A 21,502-nucleotide genomic window follows, 5' to 3' on the forward strand; every position below is an offset into this window, starting at 1 on the left:
TTTTTTTAACTGCAAAGTAGATTTATTTTGTAGTCAAAAAATGTATATTTGATTCTCTGTGATGCTTTTTCCTTTTTTTTTGCATAACATTTGATGTCCATATATTTTGTTATCGCGATTTAAGCAGTATATGCATGATAGGGGTATATTCAACAATATTCTAACAAACATTCAACATAAAAGTAATGCATATTTAAGAGCATAGGGTTGAATGAACACTAATATCATGAGTAAGAGGAATTGGATTTCAGTCTTTTTTTTCTCTCTTGCAAAAAGCATTTTCAGAGTTTAAGTTGCGCTTACATTAGAAGAGGTTTCTATGAAATATAATTTCACTTTTAATGTATTTCATTAGAATTTATTAATTTTGTTTTTTTATCAAACTTCTAGCCCTTTGTAGGAGTCGATTTATTTTTTTGAAATGATTGAACACCTATACTCAAATGAAATGCTCTATTAAAATAAAGTGATGTACATGTACTTTCAAAACATACTTTGTGGTACTGTTCTATTATATATTTTCTTTAAGAAAAAAACAGACACAGAAGTTAAATGATCAAACTTTACCAATTTTATTTCCAATTCATTATCATTATTGTTGTCTTACAGTGATGCTTAGCCTACACTTTTTATCATTAAAGATCCCATCTGAAGCGAAAAGTGAAACTGACAAATCAAAATGCCAGGCAAACATTTTTAACACAGAATTTGAATGAGGTTATCTTTGCAGGTTTGTATGGTGGAGTTTATGTGGAGGTTTACGGTTCACCATGTGAAATGTAAAGATGGTTTGAGTAGTAGCAGGATGTAGTAGTAGGTACTACTCAAACCATCGCTACTCAAGCCATATTCAGCTCATCTCATCTAGTTTCCAGTCCTTTTCAGGACTTCACTCACTTTCAAGAAAGAATGCTTATTTCTTTTCATCCTATCTCGTAGCCTTAATTCCATCCCTTTACATTACACATGGTGAACCGGAAACCTCCACGACAGAATTTGAATGCATTTACAGAAGGAAAGTTGTGCAATATATTAAAGTGGGAAATAAAAAAAATCACATAAAAAATTAGTCTGGAGCTGAAGGTTTCATATTTTTTAAAGCAGGGGTTACCTTTCAGGATATTTCCAAGTGATATAGTGAGCAAAATCCAATCCCTAATCTGGATTTTTTTTTCTCGTACACTAAAGACACATGTAATCTCAACCATGCTCACACAGTATTACATCAAAGGTCTCCAATGCCTACTAATTTCAAAAGCAAAATACTCCGCTCACAAAAGGTGAAAATGAATAAAAATTGCATTGTTGTGATGTTTTTTGATTGGTAGTTTTCTAATTTCTCTTTCCGCTTCAGATGAGGTCTTAAGCTGTAGAAAATGAGATTGACAGGATGTTGGGAATCATCAAAGCTATTCCCAGAAATCTAACTAATACAACTAATCTAACTAATTTTTTACAAGCATAACAAACTAGAATCAAATTATTTCAGGGTGATATATCAACTGCATGAATTCCTTACTTTTTAAATGAGATACAACTGCATCTGGAAATATGAAACTATTCTCATATCATTAAAACTAATAAGCAAGGTTTCAAAATTGCCCTTGCCATTTAATGCATTGGGACATTACACAAAGGAATTGTAAGAAATGAGGGTCAACTTTAACATTAAAATGAAATTCAGTACAATTCGATACATGTATTTTCTAATAGAAAAGTATTTCTTTTTCAATTAATTTTTGAATTTGCATACATCAAAATACAATCTATACATAAAGTTGTTCCTGTCTTTGTATTTTCCCCCAAGTCATTTAATATTTTTATTTCAGTTGAATAGAACAACTTGTATCATACACTGACTATGAAAGGGAAATTCCATGGTTACCTCTGTTACATTTGAAGGGCCATTGACTTCATGAGCTATAATTTAACATCATGTATGCACATCATTTAGTAAACAAGTTTAGCTGTTCAATAAAGTCAGAAAAATATTTTGATTTTGCTGTATGTGCTAAAATGTGTTGGTTACTTGTGTTACATATTTGGACAGCAATTACACAACAAAATTGTAAATTTATGATTCCTTATCTGAGGTACTGAAAGAATAAATTGTTCCCTAAAATCACATATAGTGGATGTGAATCATGGCCAGGATCCAATTCAATCAAGAAGGCACATTAATAAGTTAAGTCTGTAACTCTGTATATTTCCACATAATCATCCAAGTCAGAGCAATTTTTCAGTCCAGTTTGTACAAAATGTGGGATGTTTGAATACCCCTTCTATAAAGTTGAACAGATTTTTGAGGTCCCAAGAGATTCAAATTGAGCACAGCATCCTATAAACACTAAAACCTGTCTTCAATGGAAACCTGTCTCCAGTGGCCACCAAAATTGTCTCCCAATTGAAAGCAATGTGACCTGTCTCAAGTCTCAAGCATTTCAGGAATGTGACCTGTCTCAAGTGAAAACTTTTTCTGATGTCATCAGGGAAGTGTTTCATGAAAGAACTGACATCCAGTGCTTCTTAGCCAATCAGAATAAAGGAAATCAAAACTCTATAGGTCTTCTTCACTTTTGATTTGGGATGTTCATTCTCACGATGTATAAAGCTATTCAATAATCCATCTTCTGAAGGTTTCCATGGTGAAGAACAATAGTGTAGTAGGTTTCATTGTACATCATGTACCACCTGAGGACGACAAAAAAACACTTGTCAAAATGTCGAGATTGGGTGGTCCTTTTCAGGACCAACACTTGCCCAAGAAAGATACATGGTGTACAGTGAAACAATAATCCATCTCTACTGTCATCAGCCTTGTCTCAATTCCTTGTTGAATTCAGAAACTGGAGCAATTGTTCTCTGTTCTTTTCACGCTGTAAAAAAAAAATCATTATCAAAGATATGAAAGCATCTCCGAATAAAGAAATGAATTCATATATTGAATAAAAAACAAAAATGTTAGCCTTCATATATGAATTTGATAGCCTGTCAAATGAACATACCGATGCATAACTCCAACTTTTCAAATCAATTCAAGGTACATTAAAAAAAATTGGTCATGTATACAAAGTACAATCACTTTATAGAATACTCATATATTTCAAACATTAAAAAACAGCAACATTTATAAGTACTGAGGTAAGAATATGTAGTTAAGGCAATTTTCCTTAGGCGATTAAAAGTTGAAACTCAACAAAGATAATTCAATGAGAAATTCACACTGATTCATCTAAAACATTTTCAAATAATTATTGAAAAGAGAATACATTTGAGGGCTTGAGGCAATTTCATTGTTCACCTAAACCATGACTATTTCAAAGTATTTAATATGGCCTGAAGATGTGTTATTACAGTAAAAAATGTTTGTCAACATCTGCATATTCCAACTTCAGCTATTAAAGGGGAATCCAGCCTTGGCCATAAAAAGTTGTGTTGGGAAGGCGAAAAATAAATTAAATAGAATGGCGAAAGTTTGAAAGAAATCGGACAAGCAATAAGAAAGTTATAGCTGCTTTAAAATTGAGATCACTAATAGAATGTAGATTTCAAATTGGCAACTGGGTAAGTAAATTATGACAAGGGGCAAGGACAACTTTCCCATAGGCCATGTACTTTATCATCAGGGATTTGTGGTTTTCTCCTAAGTACCCATTCCCCTGGGGCAGTAATCTAAATATAATCCAGGCAGTATATTGTTTTATGTCCTCATGAACGAAAAATACAATTTAAAATAAAACTTTTTGGAAAAATGACATTTTAGCCATAATATGTATTGGAGTACATGGAAGAGTAGTCCTTGCCTTACATCACTATGACATCCCATATGCGGCCAATTTGAAGTCTCTATGGGTATAGTGATTACCAATATTTACAACATTTAAAAATTCATAACTTTTTTGTTGTTTGTCCAATATTGATCAAACTTTCACCTATCGACTTGTCTGATTTTTCTTTTTCTTATAAAAGCAAGTTTTTATTTGGGTTGGATTCCCCTTTAAAATACATTATAAAATATTGAGACAAATGTGCTGCTTGCCATAATCCAATCATTCATAAATTAGTGCTTGACTATATGACATCACTATGAAACACCCCATTATTTACTTACTGCTTTATCCTGGCTTGTCTTTCTGACTTTCATTTTAATCTTCTGACCTGACACTACGCTTCTAGCAACATCTTTCTCATCATTCATGTACTGCAGTCATTACCGTCACCATGGTCAGTCAGTTCACACGTAGGCAGGTATAACATGAAGAGACCAATGTATATCACTCCAACACAGAGATAGAGAGGGGAAGCAACAGAATAAAAGAGAGTGCAGGGGAAGGGAAAGCTATTAAGTATATTGTGGGTTAGTGATAGGAAAGAAATAAAGGTAGTAGAGGAAAAACAGATGGAAAAGGATGAAAGGGAAAAACAAAAATAAAAGTGCATAAGAAAAAAATTGTTAGAAGATCATTTTAATCTTACAATGAATAACACATGTATTACAATGGATAAAGGTAGCAAACACAAAAGACATCAAGAATTGAAATGAGAATATATGCATAAAGCCTGCATTTGCAATTCAATATCACTGGAAGTCTTTTTACACTTTCTTTCTTACTGGTAAGATTTATCAATGCAATATTTGGATAATTAATCGTCCACATTGGATTGTATTAATAAATCACTTCAATTTATAAATTGCCTTCTTCATTTATATTAATGCTATCAATTATCAAGTGTAAATAACTAATTAAAGCCCTTTTAAAAAGTGTATTTTTAGTATTAAGTATGTTTTTTAATGATTTCGCATTACCGTATGTATTGGTAATATGTGTGACCACTCCACATTTTCATGACAAAGGAAATTGAATTAAAATCAAATTGAATTGAAGTAAGATCAAGCCAGTTGCTTTTACTATTACTCCCCATATGTATTTATGGCCCAATAATGATACTACTACTTACTACCACTATTAATAATATCACATCTGTTGATTATTGATAATACAAAAATCTGTTTGATTTGAAGGTAAATTTAACTGAGACAAGGTAAATACCACTTTGGCATCAAATCTGGGGCGGTATTCTGAAAACGTTCTTATCTTAATTTTGTTCTTATCTACGTCACGTTCTCAAATTGGTATTCTGAAAACGTTCTTATCTTTTTCTTATCTTTTGTTCTTATCTTTGTTCTTATCTTGCTTTCCATCCAATGCTGAGCGCGTAAATTTATAATTCGCGCATATGATACAAAAGCGCGCTAAAAGATAAGAACAAAATGAAGATAAGTGGTATTCTCAAAACGTTCTTATCTTTTTTCTTTCTTATCTCTTTACGATATTTATGATAATATTTAAGATAGCTAGAGGGTTATCACATCTCACGATGTCCGCGTTCTTTCTTGCTAAAAATCGATGGCCACTGGTAGTAACAAGTATTCCTCCCACCCTTACTTTCATCCCCCCTTTATTTTGCCTGTCTCTTTTTTTCGATCCCTTTTTTTCTTTCTTTCTTTCTTTCTTCCTTTCTTTCTTTCATTCTTTCTTTCTTTATTTCATTTATTTATTTTCGCTTTTCCTTACTTTCTTTCTGTTTGTCTTTTTTCCTTTCTTTCATTCTTCATTTTGTTTTATTCTTTTGAATCTTTTAACTTCTTCCTTATTTTTCTTTTGCGTTATTTTATCTATTCTTTCTCTTTCTTTTCTTTTTTATTGAATATATTTCCGTTAAAACAAATAACAATACATGCATATAAAATGATACATGTGAATTGATAAATGAAAAACGGGAGGATGGGCCTACACAGCAGCATCAATCTCATGATTGGGAGGGGTCCTTCCTTTTTTATTTTCCCTTTACGATTTTTTTTTCCTTTTTCTTTATTAAGTTTTTATTTTCTTTCCCCTTTTTTCTCTTTCTTTCTGTTTTTCTTTTCCTTTCATCCTTCACTTTATGTATTTTTTAAAATCTTTTTATTTCTTCATTCTTTTTCTATCTTTCATTCATTCTTTCCTCTTTATATTTGTTTTTTTATTTATTCATTTTATTTGTTCCTTTTTTCTTTCTTTCCTCCTTCCCTTAATTTTCAATTTTTTCCCCTCATTATTTTTTTTCTGTTTTCTTTCTCTTATAATTTCTTTCATTTTATTTTTGGGGTTCTTTTTTTTTCTTTTTTTGCGCTCGTTCATTTGCTCTTTCTTTCATTCTTTTTATTTCTGCTTTATGACACTAAATGTGTGCCTTCTTTCTGACTACTTTCTTCTTTATTCTAATTTATTTTTTTTGCTCATTCTCATTTCGTTCGTTCTTTATTTACTCTTTCTTCTATTAATTTCTAAAAATCTTTTTCTTTATTCTTTCCATTAATCTTTCTTCGTTTCTTTTCATTCATTCTTCATGCCTTTTTATTTTCCCCTTCTGTTTCTTTCCTTCTTTGAATTTACCTTTCTTTTTATCTTTATTTAGTTTTCAATTTTGCTTTAATTTTTCTTTCATCTTTTATCTTCTCTCTCTTATCTCTTTCTTCATTTCTTTATTTCATTTTCCCCTTTTCTCTCTTCCTTCACTTTTTACAAATTCTTGTTCCTTCTTTTTTTACTTTCTTTCATTCGTTTTTTCTAACTTTCTTTGTTCTTTATTCCTTCATTTTATTCTTTTTAATCTTCTTAATTTGTCCTTTTTCGTTTTTTCCTTTAAGTTTCTTTCCATTTCCTTCTTTATTTTTCCTTCAATTTTTTATTCCTCTTTTTATCATTGATTATCATTCTATTTATTCCTCCTTTTTCTTTCTTGTATTCTTTCCTTTTTTATTTCTTTTTCTTTTTTTATTTTCTTTTAAGTTCTTTTTGCTTGCTTCCTTTCGTTTACATTTTCTTTCTTTCATTGTTTTTTGCTTTGATCCTTTTATTTTTTAAATTTCTGCTACCTACTTACTTTCTTTCTTCCTGTTTTATTCTTATTCGTAACTGCTTTCTTTACCTTTTTTCTTTACTTTCTTTCTTTATTTTGTGCACGTGTATTCGTCTCGAAATAATAATCAGTCATTGCGTATAAAATGCCTATTTTGCGCAATGCGCCAGAAACAGTTTACGCGCAGCGCCCATGATATTCTCCTCACAAATAAGCAACGCTTCTATTGGTTAAACTGCCAATATAAAGCGCATTTTGATTGGTAATATCTTAAAAATGGGCGTGTTGAAGATAAGAAGGAGGCAGTCCTTACAGAGATAAGAACGCGTTAAGAAGATTTTCAGAATACCGATTTGCAATGATTTTAGCGTCTTCTTATCTCATTGAGATAAGAACAAAGATAAGAACAAAGATAAGAACAAAGATAAGAACATTTTCAGAATACCACCCCTGGTCTGTAAAATTGTTTTAATCAAGGTGTTTTTTCAACTCAAGCAGACTTTACTGAAGAACAAAGCAGAAAGTAACAGTGTACTCACATGGGATAATCTAACAGGACCGCTTCCACTGGAAGATTTCCTTTTCTTTTTCTTGTTCTTCTGTTTATGTTTCTGTGAAAGAAAATATGTGCAATATAAAATGAATGAAAACATTTCTTATAAATCTCTTTCAACCCTGGTTGTTTGACAAGCACCTGAAGGGTAATATACTGTTCATGAAGGCATACATTAACAATGCTTCAATTTTTAAAATGTTAAGAATCTACCCAGTAGCTTGTCAATCAATAATACATTTAGTCTATTAAACCACCTGGTGATTAATAAAGCCATCTGTCAGTTACATAGACTTCACATGACACATTCTTTTACTAAATGCAGGCCTAATACCTTGGTCACATTTGCTCTACGGTGGCCGTACAGCAAGTAGAAAACAGCAGTTTTATTAATTAATTTTAATTCAAACCACCTATATGTAGTTGGTACAAAAAATGTAAAAACGGCTGTTTTCGACTCGCTGTACGGCCGCCGTAGAGCAAATGTGACCAAGGTATAAATGAGACAGACCATTTTCTCCCAATTTAACATGGTGGGAATAAAATTCCTCAAACCCTAACAAATTATGTACATACTTTGTATTCAGATGCTTGTCATCAACAAGAATTTCTATGTAAATAGACTTGATTTAAATTTCTCAAACAAGGAACAAGTCACCAATTGTGTGTATTATGTCATTTACCACTAAGAGATTTATGAAAAAAATACCCAGATACAAGCAACACTGATCCAGGGGTGTGAGTGGTCACAAATAAAAAGATCTGAAAAAAGCTGAGGAGTGGTGAAAAAGTCTGAAATAGAATGAGCTCCCATTCTTTTTGTACAGAGGAAAGCCCCCCCAAAAAGCTGAAAATTCAAACTAAAAAAACTCTGAAATCAGATAAAAATCTGAACTCTCACACCCCTGCACTGACCTTATCTTTTCTGCTCTCTTTCTGCTTCTTTCTCTTCCTTCGTCGTTCTTAAAGAAAAAAAAAGACCGACATCATTGTCTTGAACTCTACAAATATATTATGTGTTTTCAGTGAACGCATAGTTGTTACTGTCTTATTGAGAATATACATAAAGTAAGTTTGCCTAGTATCAAAGTAAATCTCTAAAAGACTAAGATAATTTAAATCTGTGTCACTGGATCAAAATGTGAATTGGAAAAGGTAAACAAAGGTAAATTAATTTTTCAATCAAATGTTACTGTAAATCATTGGCAAAACATGTATAAAATTGATTGTCATGAAATCAGTGATTCAGTGTTGTTATATTATGATGAGGTTATTTTGGCTATATTTTCCAGACAACATATATGCTGTTCTATGCATTTTAAAACCCTTTTCAATATGTTGTAAATGTTAATTTTATACAAAAATACCATTGCGCTAGAAAATGTGTCAATACAAAGCTATGGATACTTCAGGGGTGGGGGGAGGATTTTGCATTATCCAATAGACCCATGCACATCCAAACAAAAGTTCTAAATATTTACCAAGGCTTGAATCACTTGAGGAACTGTCTGAATCACTGCTCCCTAAATCTGATGAGCTACTACTGCTGCTATCTGATGATGAGTACTTCCTTTTCTTGGTCTTTTTCTTTCGCCGTCGTTTAGCTGAATCATCCCTTTCTCGTGATGATGACGAAGAGGATGAGGACCCACTAGAACTGCTTGATCTATGTCGCTTTCTTCTCTTTTCCTTGATTTTTCTCCTTTCTCTTGATTTTCTCTTCTCTGCTTCTCTGTCTCTCCTTTGATCTCTAGAGAGTGAGTTCTCTCTTGAAGAGTCACTACTGGTCATTTCGGAAGACGAAGAAGAGTACCTTTTCCCTTTGTGACCCATTATTGCTTCAAATTAGGCTTCACTGTTATAAGAAAAGGATAATGATGGAAAACAATGATTGAACTATCGCACTTGGCATTACATCCACACACAAAAAAAAACAATTAAGAATTTTTTTATTCATCTTGGCCTGAATCGAACAGGGTGGTCCACCTATGCCAGCCGGAGGCCATCAGTCACCAGTGCAATTTCTTCCCAACAAGTGAACCACTAAAATAAAAAACATAAGAAATGCAGTCACTAAAGACTATGAATATCAACCACTTTTCAGGCCTTTCTGTTTTATCTAGATCTTTAACTTTCACATGATACTACATTTCTAAATCATAAATTAACCAAGTAGAGTCATGAAAATACTAGTAATGGAGTAAAATTTTCTTGCTTAAATTCATTAACACAAAACCTAATAGTCCCAGTGGGTGCATCTATTTTGTTCTACTTGCATTGTTTGAACTTAACTTGCTCCACTACAGAATTGCCACGATATCGATTGACTAATATTGGGTAATTCTGCAATGGAGTAAATAATTAATGTAGCAGGATAGAAATTTGAGATTTGTTTATGTTTTGGTAAAAAGTTTGTTTGCCTGTTCTTGCTATTCACATTCAATGATAGTTTACTTTTAGTCGTCAGTTTCTGGATCAGGTTGACAATCCGAGAGTGAACTTCTGTTGAAGAACTTGAGGATAGATCAAAATACTTAGACCATTTATGAATGAGCAGAGGATTGGGATGTTTATTTGGGCTGTGATCTGAAAACACGAACGTAATAGAATCACATATTCAATAATTATTTTATTTTTTAATTTCTTATATTTTTTTTTGCCTGTTGGTGATAAAAATCGATTTATCTCGTGTGCCTCGTAAAAAGGCTAAATCGATCCTCCATTGCTTCCTGTACGAACAACTTTTTTAATGCACACCGGCTAATTTTTCTTCTGTTTTTGCCTAGTTTGGGGGCATTATTTCAAAGTTTTGCATAACGGCTATATTACGGCTAAATTTATGAGTATGTTAGATCTCCATTGTTACATTTTTGTCTAATTTTATTCAATTGTATGTGATTTCTGATGCTCACTTGGTTTCATCTGGTTAGTCAGGGTGAGCCACCACACAGCCCAAACACAGTGCACTGTGTTCGGGCTGCCGCAGTAAGGGGTAAGCGAGCATTTTTTATGTTTGTTCCCCAACGGTTTGGATAGGTGGAGCGGAGAGTAGCGGTAGTGAAGTGTAGTGGGGCCTATTTGAACTAGACCAAAAGCTTTGGTCTCTGTTATGTTGGTTGTTCCACTGAACTAAGTTTGGCTCCACTCATCAAATACAGAGACCCAAGTTCTAGCTCAAGCTGTACAGGGACTCAATGGCCATGTATATGTATTAAGTTTGGATAAAACGGAAATGAAGTTGTGTGACAGCCGACGCAAGTCACTGTTTTTTCCCCCTTTTAAGTTTATTTCTCCCCGTTTTGGTGCATTTCAGGCCAAACCGGAATGTTTATTTTGGTACAGTTCTTTTATATATTTTAATGAAATAAAGACAAAAATCGATGAGCCCCATCGGGGGGATTTTGCATTGTTAACCCCCTATTAAATGGTGGCTGCACGATAGCGAGCCATCTGTCTACGAGGAGCAATAAAAAAATTAAAATGTTAAAAAACTCCTCGAAACAAACGGCTGCCAGCTGTCTAATCCAAACCCTCGCCTAAGGTACACGATCGCAGGCCGCTCTGTCTGTGTAAGAGGGGAAATTAAAAAAATTAAAAATGTTAAAATACCAGCTGTCTAATCCAAACCCTTGCCTGAGGTACATGATCGCGAGCCGTCTGTGTATGAGGGAAAATTTTAAAAAATTTAAATGTTAAAACACTCCTCGAAACATAAGGCTGCCAGTGCCATCTGTCTAATGTTAAGCTGCACTGGGCTTAAATTTGTTCCGGCTAACCAAGGATTACTGACAAAGTTCCTAGAAGACTCATTCTCTCTTCCTCTCTCTTACTACTAGTCTTCTTAGGTGAACCCTCCGCTCCACCGTTCACTACACTAGTGAAATTAAGCTAAACTCACGATGAATTGAATTGGTTTTATTGAATTGAATTGAAGGTTTTATTATCATTTCATCGCAGCCATTGGCTGAATTGAGAAAGATTTACAAAGTAAAAACATATATAAACATAAACAGTGAAATATTTGATGTAAATCATAACCGCAACAACATTGAAAATAAACATTTTTTTTGTAAGAAATGTCCAATAACCAATTAATATTCCAGTAAAATTTTGAGACATGATATTGATAAACCGGCTCGGTGTAAAAATGGCAGAAGTAAAAATGGCAAAGATAAAAATGGCAGAGGTAAAAATGGCAAAGGTAAAAATGGCAGAGGTAAAAATGGCAAAGGTAAAAATGGCAGAGGTAAAAATGGCAAAGGTAAAAATGGCAGAGGTAAAAATGGCAGAGGTAAAAATGGCAGAGGTAAAAATGGCAGAGGTAAAAATGGCAGAGGTAAAAATGGCAGAGGTAAAAATGGCAAAGGTAAAAATGGCAGAGGTAAAAATGGCAGAGGTAAAAAGGATAACACTTGAGTTGGTATTTTTTTCCTGGACTTACATACACGACCTTCTCATGTCAAATCGCTCTTCTAATATTCAAATTTGAAGAACACTTTGGATCCCAAATATTGTACTTAATCCATTACAGGGGAAATTCACACTGACATAAAGTTTATTAAAATGATATTGGTGAGGGTTTTAGGGAATCCATCAATGATTTAAAAAGCTACTAAATTATAGATGTTAATGGGGACGTCATCTGCGAGCAGTTTTCCCCATATATGGTGTAATAAAAAATATCAATGAAATGTCATTTTCTAAACAAAAAAAATGAAAATGGTTTTAATTGTACCTTAAGTATATTAACATACAAATAATTTGCATCCGCTCCTGAAAGATTTTTTTAGCAACCATGAACCACTGATTAAGAAATTGAAAAGTAGACATTTTGGTGCATAAAATACGGGGTAGTTACTGGTATATGACGTCACAGATCAAAAACTCAAGCTTCTAATAGCCTAACTTTCTTAATCTTTGATGGGTTTTCTGCAAACCTTCACCAAAATATTTTTTCTGCTATTTTTACAGTAAACCATTTGTCAGGGTGAATTTCCCCTTTAAAACAGGTCGATAGAATGGTACCTAAGAAATACCTAGAAATTTAAATCCCTGATTCGCTACACATTTCAAAATTCATGCGGTACCCGTTACCATAGAAACTAGTTAAGGAACCTGACATCCACTTGGACTAGCTGCAATGAGGTATTACTCTGAAAAATGAGCACTAGTTGTTATTATTACATAATTTACATTAAACTAAAATACGTATCACATCAATATTTATTCGGATCGGTTATGATGTTGAAATATGTAAAATTACTTTTATTACAGAACGTTTTGTTATTTTTCTGTTATCAAAGTTATGCAAGTGGTTCAAAGAAATCTCGAACTCGTCTATTTCAGTATGTTAATGATAGCGCACATTGGTGTTTACATTTCAATTCGTTTGGTATGTGTGATTAAGTGCTGTTCCACTATACGAACTGGCCAAGATAAATCCTTTCACTCACTATGGAAATTATTTTGGCATGAAAATGTTTAATAATATCAACGATATAAAGTATAGACCTAAAGTGATGAAAAAAAAATCAAAAAAAAAATCTCATCAGTTCATAATACTTATTTTGTCGATAGGAGTCCATTCAAGGTCAATAATTATGACTGATATTAACTGGAAAGGCTCTATTTTTGTCCTTGCTGATCTAGCATGTCATGATCTTTACCTCTGTCATTTTTGCCTCTGCCATTATTACCTCTGCCATTTTTACCTTTGCCATTTTTACCTCTGCCATTTTTACCTCTGCCATTTTTACCTTTGCCATTTTTACCTCTGCCATTTTTACCTCTGCCATTTTTACCTCTGCCATTTTTACCTTTGCCATTTTTACTTCTGCCATTTTTACCTCTGCCATTTTTACCTCTGCCATTTTTACCTTTGCCATTTTTACCTCTGCCATTATTACCTCTGCCATTTTTACCTCTGCCATTTTTACCTTTGCCATTTTTACCTCTGCCATTTTTACCCGGCACCGATAAACCAATGCGTATGAACTTAGGCCTACATATAGTTTTACTTGAAGTTGAAGTGTTTTAAATTGCAAAAATTTAAGTATCGTGTAGAAAGTTATGGAAAAATTGCAAAAATAAAGGTTTCATGGAGTGCATAATTGAGTAGCCTAGTATTCTCGAAAAATTCACGATAAAGGTTAAGCCAAGGTCCCTCCTCGATTGTAAATTGCCCCTCTCTGCTGCTCTGGACTCAGTCTGGGGTCATTTAATTCAAACTGAAACAACTTCAATAAGTCATTCCACACACGATGCGCTAATCTCTTTACTAAGCTAAGTTAGCGTGGACGTCTCCCAACGACATTTTGCTGACCCAACCAGGGTGACCAGATTTTACAAAATGAAATACGGGACAATCGACAAACAAAGATCAACAAAGACGTCTTCACAGTGTTAGACTTGTGAAAAAAATATGTAAAGATTTGGAAGGGAGCTAAACGAAAGAATGAAGGAGAGAAAGAAAGACGCGGAAAGAAAAGAGATGAATTGAGAAGAAAGAAAGGAAAAATGAAGGGACAAAAATAAAAGAAAGTTAGAATAAAAGGAGAATGAAGGAAAGAATTAAAGAGAGAATAAAATGTTCGGTCATAGTTGCTTTGAAATGAATATAGAAAGAAAAAATAAGAAAGGAAGGGAAGATGAACAAATGTGTGAGAGACAAAGTAAATGAGAGAAAGGAAAAAAGAAAGCAAGAAAAAGGGAGGAAAGAAAGAATGAAATAAAGATAATTGTTTCTTTCATTTTTGAAAGAAAGAAACAAACAAAGAAGCTGGAAGGAAGGACCGAAAGAAGGAAGGAAGGGAAAGAAAGAACAAGGGGAAAGAATTAGAAGGGGAAAAAAAGAATGAAAGAAGAAAGTAGTGGAAGGAGAGAAAGAACGAAAAGAAAAGGGAGAGGAAGGGAGAAGGAAGCAAAGAAAAGTTCAAAGAATGAAAGAATGAAGGAAATAAAAAGGGAAATTTAATACAAAAAAAGCAAAGTAAGAGAAAGAAGGAAAGAAATAAAATTAACAGATAGAGAGAGAAAGGGTCGAAAAAGAAAGATAGGAAATAAAAATAAATGGAACAAAAAAGAGCAAGCGGGAAGGATAGAAGGATGAAGAAAGAGGAAAAAGGTTCACTGAAACTTCAAGCAAACAAAAGAAATCCAGTCATCTAACAAAAATCATATTTGCTTTTTTTAAAACATATTCTGAAAATTTAAGAAAACGAATGCTTTAGAAATGAATATATATTTCAAAGTGAAACATTGTCAAACTTGAAAATTTTGATGAAACATCGCAGCATCATACACAAGACTCAAAACGAAAGCTGAAACAACTAGATCTAGTTATGAAAACTCAATAAATTGTTCCTCCGATTACATCTCCAAATCACCAATCTGAGAATCCAGAAGATAATTTATTAAAAAAATTCCCGCCGATTTTGTGATTATTTTGGTGGAAAACCTGTTTGCACTACTGAGAATCTGCTTCGATCATGCCTATAGCTAGTAGCCTGCCACACACAGGCAGGAGGTCAGAAGTGGTATTCTGAGATCCATTTTATCTCAGATAAAATAAAATATTTTATCTCCGTTAAAATCAGTAAGATAAAATACCCTTAAAATCTCTCCGAATTGGTATTCTGAGAACCATTTTATCTTCATTTTATCTCTGTAAGACACACCTATTTTTTAAACAATATCCAATTAGAAACGCGCTTTTATAGCTCTCTCATATCACTCAACCAATTAAAATCCATTCCGCCAGGAGGTGTGGCAAAGGGGTGAGATTGCGTCAATTTATTGACTTCAAATACGCTTGCACTATACGCTTACGCGTCTTTGCGGAGATTTCATTTTAACAAAAAGGACAATACTCTCATCTTTTTTCGAAGTCTTTATCGCATCTTTTCAAGCATCATTTCAAAGACAATATTAGTCAAGAAAAGTCTTATGAAATACTCTCTGATTGTACAGGAACAACGTTAAGGTGTTATTCTCAATAAATATATAATTTTTCTTCATTTTCATGTCACCATTTGGGGTTAATTCACCTAGAAATACTGGTGAAATCAACGTCGCAGAGATAAAATAGCCTCTACTAAGTTTATTTTATTTTTTCCTTCAAAGTAACATGGGCGCAAGCACATCATCTGCGTTGCAATGGCCAGATACGCGATGGGTATGTATACGCAGGCATTGTTCTGTTGCGTATCATCTGTAGATATGCAAGATAAAATTTATACGCAAGATAAAATCTAAAATTTTATCTGAGAGATAAAATCTCATCTCAGAATACCAATTTTATTTTAAGAGATAAAATAAAATATTTTAAAGATAAAATGACCTCAGAATACCACCCCAGTTCTTTTGCAATGTATGCATGGGTTAGCAACTAAGCAAGAAAATCACCGCGGAACTTGCAAAAGTCTATAAAGTTATTCAACTTATTGATATTATTGTTGTCTCAGCTCCGTCATCTGTTGGTTATTTGATGAAAGTTCGTCATTTTTAAATGTATAAAATACATTCTGATCAATATTCTGAAATACGGGACAAATAGGCGTCCCGGGAAGGCTTTGTCAGGACGCCGGGACAAAGGAGCAAAATATGGGACGATCCTTGGAAATACGGGACGTCTGGTCACCCTGGACCACTCCTAGTACCAATGAGGTCCAAACATTAACATGTATGGACCTCATAGGCAACACTACCCAAAAATATGGGTTAGACAATGCTGTTCTGATTTCCAACCCAAGACTTTGGTAAATGTACGCCTTAATACAAATTGGAGTTAAGTGATATGACTTTCATTTGGTGGGGAGACATTAAAAGTATTAATTAAGTAGTTCAAATTAAAATAGATTATCATTAAACTTACATTTCAGGCCCTTTTTGTTGATTTTCGGTGAGCGTTCCACACAGCTGCGACGAGTGATCAACTCCGAAGTGATACGCGAACTGGTCAGCTGATCGGTCAGGTGATCGGTAGATTATCTTTTTGTCAGACGTTCATAATTTATGTAAAGCGTATCAATCTTCAGTATCTTGATTCCAAAGTATCAGTATTGCAGATAAATGTCATTATCGATTGGAATCAGTGGCGGATCGGGGGGGTGGGGGTGGGGTGAGCATTTCTGGCGGATCGGGGGTGGGGGTGGGGGTGAGCATTTCTGCCCGATCCCCCTATTGAGATTTGTAGTAAATATTTTGGAATTAAATACGTTGTTCATACTAGTTATGCGACCCCTCCCTTATGATGATCACAGCATTATTTGTAATGGGGATATTTCGTTCATAATTATTCTTGTCTCTTCTTTCTCTTTTTTAGCCTTTTTTTGCTTGTTAAAAACTTTTTTCCTTTTTTTTTTTGGGGGGGGGGCTCGCCAAATTTTACGTGGGTCAAAATTACCTTCATTTTTTTTAGTGACAAACTTTTTTTCATTTGTCCAGTTCTACGCGAGACAAAATTACCTTCGATCATTATTATAGTTAAAAACTTTTTTTTTTTTTTTATTTATTTATTTATTTTTTTTTTTTTTGGGGGGGGTTACCAAATATCACGCGAACGTTTTTCAGCTTTTACTGTTTTATTCGACTTATAATCAAATATTAAATGGGGCTTACCACAGTTTTTTTTTAAGTCAATTCACAAGAATATTCCTCCTCGGGATTTGAGCTTTCTTTCATGAAATATCAATTTTTTTCATGATTACCAAAAATACTTAAATTTTTTTATCGGTGTATGCCTATAAAGCTTTAGCTCATGCGTTGCGCCTGCCATATTTTAATGCTGATCAACTTTATGCTTTTAATGAATTCCTAAAAACAATAAATTCTCAGATCATCAATTTTGTCGCAATCGAATAATTCGATTGCGTCTCTCTATCAGTTTTGAATATTCATAAAAAAATATCAGCTCGTGCTTTTTGCTCATAATATTTTGATTAGTAAATTCTTCTCTTATATAATCGAGTCGGATAGATAGATAACTAGAGAGAGAGAGTTGGGGGGGGGTCCCTCAGCTACTTGTCCTCGCTTATTTGTTATTATTTGTTATTATGCTCATGTTGTGAGAGCTTTGTGTTTTCACATTTTTTTTCTTTTTCAACCTTTTTATTGTCTCGGAGCTTCCCTCTATTTCTTTACACTATATAATGTAGTCCTTTTTACCTCATTGTTTCAATCATTGGCGGCGGAAGCCCCAAATTTTAGGAGGGGACAACCTAAAAAATTTTGACAAGCAAAAAAAAAAAGGCTCTCAACCCAAACATTTTAGGGGGGACGTAGGAAAATAAATTGACAAGCAAAAAAAAAAGGTCAACAACAAATTTAGGGGGGAACGTCCCCGCTTCCGCCGCCTATGGTTTCAATTCTTTTTTTGTTCTCATTTCAATGAAAACATCATTATTAAACTGACGTAGAAGACTTTATTACGAAATTTTGACATTGTTTTGTTTCACTGATTTGTTTGGCTTTCTTTTTTTCTTCTCCTCATCTTCTTTTTCTTCTTACTTTTTCCCTTTCCTTATTTTCTCTTCAGTATTTCATTCAGGTATCCGCCAATTTATACAACACCAAGCATATAGAGGCGGATAATCAGTGAGGGAGCATGACGGTGTGCCGCTCTAAAAAAAAAGGAGGAATATTGGAAGAAAAAAAAAAGAAGAAGGGATGGGGAAAAAATAAAGAAAAAAAAGATGATGATGGCAATGACGATGATGAAAATTATCTTGGTGATGATGATGGTTGTGGTGACGGTTGTGGTGATGATGATGGTGATGCTAATGATAGTGGTGATGATGATGATGACGAGATGTAATTTTGTTATTTTGTCTTTGAAAAAATTAAGTAGTGCAAAGTTGAATTCATTTAAAGTTTATTATGAAAATAGCAGAAAAAAAATTGGTATGCGTTCGAGGAAAATCCATCCCCCACCAATCTTTTTCAAAGGTAAGATTTTTTTTTTGCCCGGGGGGGGGGCCACTTCCATTCACGAGTGGATACCATGCGCGACCATGGGGTCTCGAAAAGCACCCTAAACACGTAATTTCCATATTCTGAAAATGCACCCCTTAACAAGTATTGGCGTGTGAAACCCTACCCTTAACAAGTATTGGAAACAAAACGATACTCTTGGCAAATATTCCCTGAAATGAACCCCTAAACAAGTACAGGAATGTTTTATTGTTACGGGTCCTTCGGTCGTCGGCTTTACCTTATTTGGTTTAGTACGACCCCACCTTCTACACCTCGCGCAAATCGGACTCTAAACACGAAGTGTTGGAGCAAAAAGGACATCCTTTATAAAACATTTTGATTTTGTTTTATCATCCCCACAAATTAGACCCTAAATACGACGATTTTCCTAGCGAATTAATAGATACCCTTTTTTCGTTATTTTTGTGTTTTTGACACCCTTATCACGTTACGTAGGTAACGTGCCCTATCGTGAAAAGGACATCCTTTTTACGTTTTTTTTGGTCGCGCATGGTATCCACTCGTCAATGTAAGTGGCCCCCCCCCCGGGTTTTTTGTGACGGCGTAGGCCTTTGCAAGCAGCTATTATTATGGTAAAAAAGTAAATGAAATGTCAAGAAATACATGATAATGATTTTTATGGTACATTTTAGTAGGCCTATATCAATTCATACTTGTTATCAAAAAGAAAAAAGTGGGTCGTTACGGACCATTAAAAATGGGAAATTTGTGCATTTTATATTTAGGATAGAGCAACTGCTCGTTATAGACGTCACAATAAATCAAGCATTCTAAATTCTATCAACTCCATTTTTTGTCAAATAACACCTTCATCGATATTTTGAAATGATTTTTCTCATATTTTCATCATCTTTTTATCAGGGTGAAATTCCCCTTTAATTTACAAAACAGATTCGCAAACAATATCAAGAGTAGTGGGAGGCAAGGGTGGAAATCTAAGGTAGGGGACCAGGGGCTGGAAAACAGGCAAAAAAAAACAAAAACAAACTAACAAAAAAAAAACAAAAAGGAAGGTTTATCACCCCCAAAAGAAGGTCGTCTCGTCCAAAATACATGTTTTACTTCGATTTAAATGATGTAGGCCTATTTCTTTCCATCATATATAAAAGAACAAAAATAGTAGGGGGACATTTGATAATGTGCCCCTACTATTTTGGGTTAGGGGAAATGTCCCCCTGGGATTTGCGCCCATGTGGGTGGGGGGTGTTGCACCTCCTTTCGGAATCATTATGGAACAGTGTGAATAGTCGCTGTGATTTCGATCTCATACCTATAAAAAAAATAGAACAGAAGAACGCCTTGACCACAGGCCAAAATGCCTAACAATTTTTCCGCGGCATTAGCGACTCTCGTAAGGGGCGCTCCATTTATAAATAAAGTTGCATGTGTAGCTGTCTATGGCAACAGAATCTATCGCAGAATTGAAGCCAGAAGCGTGGGAATTTTCAAGAAAATTCAAGAAAAGAACCGGTGAGTACCGATTTAACAGTACTAATCTAATTAGTTACATGTATTGAATTATAAGAATATTCAATTTTTCGTGAAACAAAGCTTAGTTCTAAGCTAGGGCGGCCCAAATGCGCGTGAGTGGAGTCCCAGTTTCTTAACACGGGTAAGTATTGCGTTGTCGCCTAGAGTGCCCTGGACCCAACTCAAGTACCGGTATTCAGATTCAGACGCACTAACAAAAAAAACGCGAAATCAACATAACTGACATGACACGTATCTGGACACTTGGGACTGAACTAAGTGACACCCTGAATTGGTTTTCTAGTGACTAGTATGATTCTACGTTTGCACCGGCAAGGCAGCAACAATATTATAGATTAGTCATTAGATTATCGCAATAGCACACATAGTCAATATTTTTCTATTAAATTATGATACACGTACATTGCCTAAGGAGTAAGCCTTACCTCGCAAAAACCTGCCGTCTGAAATTCACACGTAACAGTAACACTAATAGACTAGTCTGCAGGGTAGGCACAGACCCTGATTGGAGCTTTCATCAACAAGTGTGCCTCCACGCAAAGACTAGCACATACAAAACATGCAGGGATGTGGTCCATAGTCCATACATGGACCCTACTTTAGAGTTTGGCCATTAATTTCTCCCAACTCCAAATTTTACACAATGCATATTTGGTATTATTCAAAAGATCATTTCTCTTTGAAATATGATACCATGTGTGTTATGCCATTACAAAAAGCAGGATTCAAAAGTCTTAATTGGATGAGGTCTGGATTTAAAAGCTGCAAAACGAGCAGAAATAGTCATGAAGGGTCAATATAGAACGTGATTCTTTTGTCTGTACCATTAAAGATGAAAATCCATTCAAATCAAGCCCCTGCTTCTTCATTTTTGATGATTTGTTGTGATTTGTGTATTAAGGTAGCTGTGAGAGAACATGATTTGAGTCGTACATGTTTTGAAATACCAGCCATGCATGTTTGTTACTGAAGTGTGTTCGATTCCATGTTAATGCTGATGTGAAGGTGCATATGAAAACAATGAAAAAAAAAAGAAACCGCTGTCGAGAAACTCATCACCACGGCAAAAAAGAACAGTGACTTTCAATATTTTGAAACTTGTAAATTTTGACCGTGACCTTGCCCCACATTTCAAGGCACTTCACCTCCATGTGAACCATATCATTTTAAAGAGGATTAAATGATCTATTGATTAGTAATCAGACATTAATATTCACTAAAACCGAGGAGGGATTATCGATCAAAATCCAAATACATATATATATATATACGCTATGTAAGCTAAAATATTTTGCTGCAGAAGCCGAGGTACAGTAATGATACCGCCCGTTATCTAATTGGAACCATCTCACTTCACGGGCTGTGGAAGCAGGCCAGGGGGGGGGGCTGTGCCACCCACTTTTTTTTCAAAAACCGTGAAAAAGTAAAAATAACCATTATGATTGTCATTTTTTGCATGGTCAGCCCCTCCCTTTGAAAACTGTTCCGCAGCCCCTGCCTGACGTACAGCACATCACTAGAGCCTATAGAGGTATTCAAGTCGAAGATCGAAAAGAGCCACCT

The 21,502-nt window shown here is 34.3% G+C and overlaps 1 protein-coding gene across 4 annotated transcripts; it reads right to left on the reverse strand.

Annotated features, from left to right (window-relative positions):
* Window positions 1–561: 561 nt before the first annotated feature.
* LOC121419425 (protein FAM133-like) lies at window positions 562–20,405 on the reverse strand. 4 transcript variants are annotated; one of them, XR_005970595.1, is made up of 7 exons: window positions 9,911–9,934; window positions 8,938–9,311; window positions 8,372–8,418; window positions 7,443–7,514; window positions 4,112–4,201; window positions 2,455–2,876; window positions 562–2,420 (listed from the first exon to the last, which is right to left on the reverse strand). XR_005970595.1 is itself a non-coding variant. In XM_041613889.1 (6 exons), the coding sequence occupies exons 2-6, from the start codon at window positions 9,287–9,289 to the stop codon at window positions 2,823–2,825; spliced, it is 615 nt and encodes a 204-aa protein (XP_041469823.1). In that variant the 5' UTR covers window positions 9,290–9,311; window positions 20,365–20,405; the 3' UTR covers window positions 562–2,822. The 4 variants fall into 4 exon arrangements, 3 of the variants coding, with proteins under 3 accessions (XP_041469823.1, XP_041469824.1, XP_041469822.1); XM_041613889.1 differs by lacking the exon at window positions 9,911–9,934 and adding an exon at window positions 20,365–20,405 and having other exon boundaries at window positions 562–2,876; XM_041613890.1 differs by lacking the exon at window positions 9,911–9,934 and adding an exon at window positions 20,342–20,362 and having other exon boundaries at window positions 562–2,876.
* Between the last annotated feature and the right edge of the window lie 1,097 nt (window positions 20,406–21,502).

Source organism: Lytechinus variegatus, chromosome 7 (assembly GCF_018143015.1).
Source record: "Lytechinus variegatus isolate NC3 chromosome 7, Lvar_3.0, whole genome shotgun sequence".
Lineage (NCBI taxonomy): Eukaryota > Metazoa > Echinodermata > Echinoidea > Temnopleuroida > Toxopneustidae > Lytechinus > Lytechinus variegatus.